A 6,797-nucleotide genomic window follows, 5' to 3' on the forward strand; every position below is an offset into this window, starting at 1 on the left:
GTATTTAAATATCTCCATAGGAGAAAAAAAAAACCAGCGTAAATGATTTTTAAACTGAAAAGGTAATAAAAAAAAAGCAGTGGCTAGAACTGGCTGTCAGGCATTCGGGAAACAGACCGTGTATTTTAGAATTTGACAAAACATTAACACTAGAATAAGCTGATTCCTGATACCTTTACATCAAGAGTAGCTATTTTTCTTAAAGAAATTATCGTATTTTCTGAAGGACATCAGTGTGACAGGTAGTAATTTGGGACACATTTGAGATTAGATTGAAACATTTCATACTCTTGTATATAAATGCTAAGAGCTACACTACCAATGCTTCACTACTATACTGTAACAACCTGCAGTGTGCATGTGATATCAATACAAGGGGTCACAGTAGCAATTTCATGCTATAAACCAAATTATTTCATCGAAAAAACTGACATGCTCATATCCCATGACTTAATTATTTTCATATCCTTAAAAAAAAAAAAGTGTATATGGTGACTCAAAGGAGGGTTTTTTATTCTCTTCTCCTCCCGCCAAAATAATAGAACAAGGTTCTCCTTCCTCACAGCTTCCTGACATTGGCACAGGACTTTCATGTACTGCCATCCAAAGTCACCACTCTCTAACAAAAAAATTTGTCTTTAAAAATGGAGGCTGTAAGATCCAGAATGCATTTTTTCACCCCAACAGAAACTGCAGTAAAATAGCAGCAATTATTTCAAGGTGCAATTGGAAAGAGAGAAAAACTGGACAAACCACCCGGTGAAGACAATATCAAACCAGGGGTAAGTTCAAATCCAACTATATAGACAAAAAAGTTGTACTCTGTGCTCACTTGGCTAAAGGTGATGGATAAGACAATCTGTGACCATAATGAATTATGGACAAATATCTGGGATTACTCAAACAGAAGTCTTACGTTAGCTTGGTTCGCACGAAAAATAATCATGCTTGGAATAACATCTCTGTAGGGTAGCAATACATGAATACACCGAGATCTGGAAGACAAAGGAGATCTCTGAAAGAGATCACTGAAGACAAACACAGGAAGAAAAGCCTGTTGATAGGTAATGAATTGTGAGAGACACGTATGTATCACATCTAGTCACTATTTTCAGGCTGACTTCCTAAGGAAATGAGGCTTATGCCATCAAGCTGCCTGTCTCATCTGTAGGCTTACTCTGCAACACTGTATTAGCAATTTGTGTTCTATTATTGGGGCCTACAAGGAAGCTGGGAGGGGACTTTTTACAAGGGCCTGTAGTGACAGGACAAGGGGTTTAAATTGAAATCAGGGAGGTTTAGATTAGATATCAGGAAGAAGTTCTTCCCAGAGAGGGTGGTGAGGCACTGGAACAGGTTGCCCAGAGATGATGTGCATGCCCCATCCCTGGAAGCGTTCAAGGCCAGGCTGGATGAGGCTTGGAGCAACCTGGTCTAGTGGAAGGGGTCCCTGCCCATGGCAGGGGGGTTGGAACTAGATGGTCTTAAGGTCCCTTCCAACCCAAACCATTCTGTGATTCTATGATTAGCTCATTTTAACTAAATTGGACTGGGAAGAGGAAATATCAATATCTAGTGTGCAAAGTTCCTAAATCATCTTATCATGCATCTGTGGCATGGTAAGAGAGCAATCCGAATCTGAGCCTCACTGGTGGCACTTGCTGCAGCATCACTTCAACAGATAGCTGTCCTCTGGCTGCCAACCAGGCGAGCAGTCTGTGTGGCACTTGTGACCACTCAATACTGAGCATGGGAATATATCCTCCCAGAACCAGAAGTCATCCTTAAGACCTGTTTTACCTTCAGACATGTCTGCCTCTAAATTTGGAAGGGTTGAAGTTATTTTTCTTCTTGCAATAATTGGAAGAAATACAGCCAATTATAGAGATAAAAATTTAAAAATCGCCTGTTACCCAAGGACAAGTCTGCTATCAAAGGGAAACTCACCTTTGTGATGAAGTATCCAAACAGATTTACCTAGTTTATCCTTTTAAGAACCTCTCAATATACATACACCTTTTTATCTTTAATGCTTTATTTTGAAAAAGAATGTAAGCAGTGTTTAGTAGGATTTGTGCACATCGAGTGGTTCTGTAATCACAACAGCAGTACAACTCCTCAGTTGTAAGGTTTTATGTTACTTGATTAAAGGTGGAAACCAACAAGAACATAACTTCAAAGAATAAGGTCACAGCATCACAGAATGGTTTGGGTTGGAAGGGACCTTAAAGACCATCTAGTTCCAACCCCCCTGCCATGGGCAGGGACACCTTCCACTAGACCAGGTTGCTCAAAGCCTCATCCAGCCTGGCCTTGAACACGATGAACAAAACACTCATTTGCTTTCACCTTTAGAGATACAATTACATCTTGAAGACACAGGAAAACTGCAAATGTGTTCTGGTTAAAATCAAGTAGCAAAAAACACAAACCAACAAGAGCAACAAAAACACCCCAAAAATCCTTAACAAAAACACCACCAAAACTCCCCAAAGCTATTATCATAAGTAACAACTTGGAATGCACCTGAAATTTCCCTTTCAGAAAGTTTGTATTTAAGCCAGACTCTAGATTTTCTTTGTGAAGATACTGCACTATTAACTGAAAAGTGCCACAGAATGCTTCACGGCTTTCCAGTTACAAAGATACTGTTGACAGTTTCAGCTGCTGAACTGCTCAAGAGGACAATCCTCTTAAATACATAATCACAGAAAGCTTCACCTTTTTTTATTAATAAATGTAGATGTCCACATGAAGTTTCCTAATCCTCTTACGTGAGCCATTGCACTGTACATACATAATACTCACTGATCTAAAAAGATGCTACCCCCTAAGACATTTCATATTAATTTGGTAACAGCTCATCTAGCAACACTTCGATAACTTCAAAAGATACAAGCCTTTCTTCAAACAATGTTAAAAAAAAAAAGACAAAAATCCTTTAGTGATAGTTTAAACATAGGTATTTTCAAAAGGAGTATTCTGAGAATTAAAGGAAGCAGCTGAAAGTCAATGAGCTTATAAGTACTTATTCAAACCAACTTCAATTCTAGTAAACCCCGACTGAATCGAAAAGGATGTCTCAACACAAACTAAATGAAAATAAAGCTTAATATTTGGAGCAGTGGTGAGCTTTCTAGCAAAACCAGGAGGTGCACACTACATAGCTGTATTGCTCATAAAGATGTATGTACAAGGTAGCAAAGTTGCTGAAAACCCCTTTGCAGCTCCAGTGATGTATTTATTTTAGATGGATACTGAAGTCTGTACTGGCCCATGAGATGCTGTCGCCTTGTAACAAGCCCTAAATTACTTTAATCAATGTTTGGCAAGGTTTGTGTAACAGCTCCCAGCCAGATAAACATAGCACTTCTACAGCCACGCTAAAATGCATTTCAATCTGCAGGAGATTTGAAAAGCAGCAAATGTACTGCAATGGAAAGTACTGCAGCCTCTGAGTTAAGGTTATTCCAAGACTGGAGAGACAAGCTAAGTTTGTATAGGCAGGAAAAAAACCCCACCAAACAGTAGGAATTCAAAACCTTGACATCTACTTGTTAGTCCAACCCCTTGAAAAATTTGTTGGCAACCCACTTGCTTTGTTTACCTAAGACTGGCCACCTCTGTCCTTCCTATAAAGCCAGTCAAGCTACCCGTAACGTGCTTAGTAGGTTTTATCAACCCTGCAATTAAATTATTTTGCACATTTCCAAACTGCTTTATAACAACAATAATTTTTTTTTTTTGGTAATCAAACCAGCTTGGTTTAATTTATGGAATCAGACTGTCCCATACGGACACAGTCTATCCTCAAAGATGTGATCTCTAATAGGAGCTTTTCACAGAAGAACTGAACAGATCAGCATTAAACTAAGCCACACATTATTGCACTATGTTTATTCCTGTCATAACTAACAGATGATTCTTTCCAAGCTGTTCCTTCGAGCTAAGGATAACACAGCCTTCTATTTTTAGCCTTGGCTGTATTTTAAGCCATTTCCATATTCACTGAACTTTCAGTGGACATCTACCCGAGCATGTTAACACTTCAGAGTTCTTTTTAAGCAGTAATTTCCTTTGTGTCAATACCAGGAATCACTGGGTACCAGATAGGACACCACTCGTCTACTCCAACAGGTTCCTACCTGATGAAGCTGCAGACCTGAACAGCCCGCAGCCTGGGCAGAAGGTACCTCCCTGTGCATGGGATTCTGCTGGCAGGGGCAGGGCAATTGGGTAATACAAAAGAAGCTTCTTTACAGGCAATTCTACAGCGTTCACATACAAAGCACATGCCCTGGATGAGAAACTACTGACTAGCAGTGAAGTTAACTGCAGCGTGGACTTTTGTTACTAGAATGGTAATGGATCACAAAAGAACAAAAACATAAAAATGCAGTCATTTTAAGACACATACCTATTTAAACACTTTGACACTTAAAATGAAACTGTATTTAAATAGCACTGCATGTTCCTTAACAAGTCAGGTCATATGCTAGAAATAAACATCACTAAAATTAGCAGTGCTGAACAGTATTCACGCAAGTCCTTGAAGGAAGAGGATTTCCTCACCTGAATCATATGAATTTTCAGCAGTCATCATCAGCACCTCTTGTAATAATCCACTTGACTGTTTACTTGGCCTGGGACTGTTAGAGATCTGTTCCTCGTAGTTTGTTGTGCTTGAAGGTAACCCGCCTTCTTCACGAAGAACACGACTGTAGTGTTTGCCATACGCCAACTCCCCAGTGCTCGAAATAGGAGAAGATTCTCCACCAACAGAATCTGGTTTATATGAATTTTAAATGTTTGTGATCAGTTTAGGTATAGAAAGGCAGTGTTCTGCACTTTATGAAAAACATGAAGAAGCAGAGTCTATTCAACAGAAAAAACCCGCTGAATTCGTACAGCACTCCATTTTAATGATGCTGGCCTCATCAGGGCAGTACAAACCTTTGCATTACACAGTTTGTGGATTATACAGGTCACAGACTTCTCAGAATGAATTCCTAATCAAAATACTTCTTCCAAAAAAATTGAAATTAGTTTTTCCACATAGCAAATCCACCAAAACCTTCAGTAATTCTTCCAAATCCAGAGGCGAAGTAACTTCTTCGCTCTGGCTTAAGATTTCTTTTCTTCCCAGCCCGCCCCACGCAACAGCCCTTTTTAGCCACCCAATGCAATTTTTACTACCTACCATGCCCAATGGTTACATAATACAGGAATAAATCACCTGTGGATCACAGAATTACACTGGATAATGTTTCAGAAAACTTTTGGTACGTACTTTGATTTTTAACTTTTTTTTTCCATTTAAGATGTGTAACACTAAGCCAAATGCTTTTGGGAACATAACAAGTTTTGTTGGTGATGGTTTTGATTGTAGAATATAGTTATCTAATCAAGATACCAAATTGGTCCAACAACAATCATTCTGCATAACATGACACTGACTAGCATTAATGACTTTAATTAAAGATGTCCCATATCAGCTGTTTCAGAATTTTGCTCAAGTTCAATGCTAGCCTAACAAGCCTATAGTTACTCAGATTCTTCTGCTCAGCCCTTTCAAAAACACTGCCACAGCATTAAAACTTTTACAAAATATGCATTAAATTTTAGCTATGAAGAGATTTTAAAACAAAAATCACATTTACATTTAGAAAGCATCAGCTTCCTGTACCTGTTAACGTTCCTTACAGAGAATTACAAAGCACTGCGTGCAGACTGTAACAAACATACTTAGAAAAATAACAGCTTTGTGTAGTTGCTCTCCCAAATTTTTAGAGTTCTGTAATTAAAAAAAACCCCCAAACTAAAAAGATGGTCTAAAAATGTCCATAGGAACTTGATACTAAGCTAACCCTAAATCACTTTTCATCAGCTCAGATGGTTCACTTTACAATTACTGTGCAATTGTCTATTAACGCAGACCCTGTCCAACAGAAAAATCAACAGGGAACTTAAGTCATGGAATTAACAGTGAATTTTCTATTCTTGGTGAAATTGTTTTGGTTATTTTTTTTTTTTTAGACAGATACTGATAGGATAAACTTCTCTCAACTATAACTCACTTCAGTAGTATTTAAATTATACCTTAAAAAAGGTAACAGTATCAGCTATAATTTCATAATCAATCATCTCAGACTCTTCATAAAGAGATTGATTTCCTCCCACCTGTATTTCTCAGGAACAGCAGCATTTGTTACATGTATTTTGTACCTTTCTAATTTATAGTTTACCTGTAAAAGAAATGTTGCAACTCTTCGGTGTGTCTACCTCTGGTATAACACTAAGTTCATGTTGTTCCAAACGAAGCCCCAGCTTGACTTTGGTCACGGGTGGTTTGGAAAATCTCCATTTCTGTTCTCCACACAGACCTTTCTCAGACTGTTCTGTAAAACAAAGTTTTGCATGCTGCAGTCACAGAATCATAGATTCTATAATACACATCAAATTAATTTGGGCAGATGGAAGAGAACTCCATCTCAGCTGAAAACAAGAAAAATTATAATGGAAAATAGCATGCAGCCATACCAGTTTGCTCAGCTCGACCGACACGCTGTGAAATCATTTCACTTCTGTGAAATTTGCTCCTGCCACAATTGTCTTGCTGGTAATTTTCTGAGACTTGGAGTAAGTCAGTCCTATTAATGCAGTCTGGTGTTTGTGCCTCAGTCATACCTCCATTTGTGCTGATATGTCTCACCTTAGGAGGGGAGGGAAGGAAGCAACTGCATATAAGGTGATATTTATACTCCTTTATCAAACAGAATCACAGAATCACTAAGGCT

General features: G+C 38.4%; 1 protein-coding gene across 1 annotated transcript in view; it reads right to left on the minus strand.

Moving 5' to 3' along the window:
- Positions 1-6,712, minus strand: part of CEP295 (centrosomal protein 295kDa) — a gene marked incomplete at its 5' end in the record, with an annotated part of 21,971 nt that extends 15,259 nt beyond the window's left edge. Inside the window, 3 exons of the mRNA XM_010154990.1 lie at positions 4,573-4,785; positions 6,246-6,398; positions 6,541-6,712. Coding sequence (XP_010153292.1) covers positions 4,573-4,785; positions 6,246-6,398; positions 6,541-6,712 — 538 coding nt within the window. The remainder of the gene's footprint in view (positions 1-4,572; positions 4,786-6,245; positions 6,399-6,540) is intronic.
- Between the last annotated feature and the right edge of the window lie 85 nt (positions 6,713-6,797).

The sequence above is a fragment of the Eurypyga helias genome, unplaced genomic scaffold (assembly GCF_000690775.1).
Source record: "Eurypyga helias isolate BGI_N326 unplaced genomic scaffold, ASM69077v1 scaffold13167, whole genome shotgun sequence".
Classification (NCBI taxonomy): domain Eukaryota; kingdom Metazoa; phylum Chordata; class Aves; order Eurypygiformes; family Eurypygidae; genus Eurypyga; species Eurypyga helias.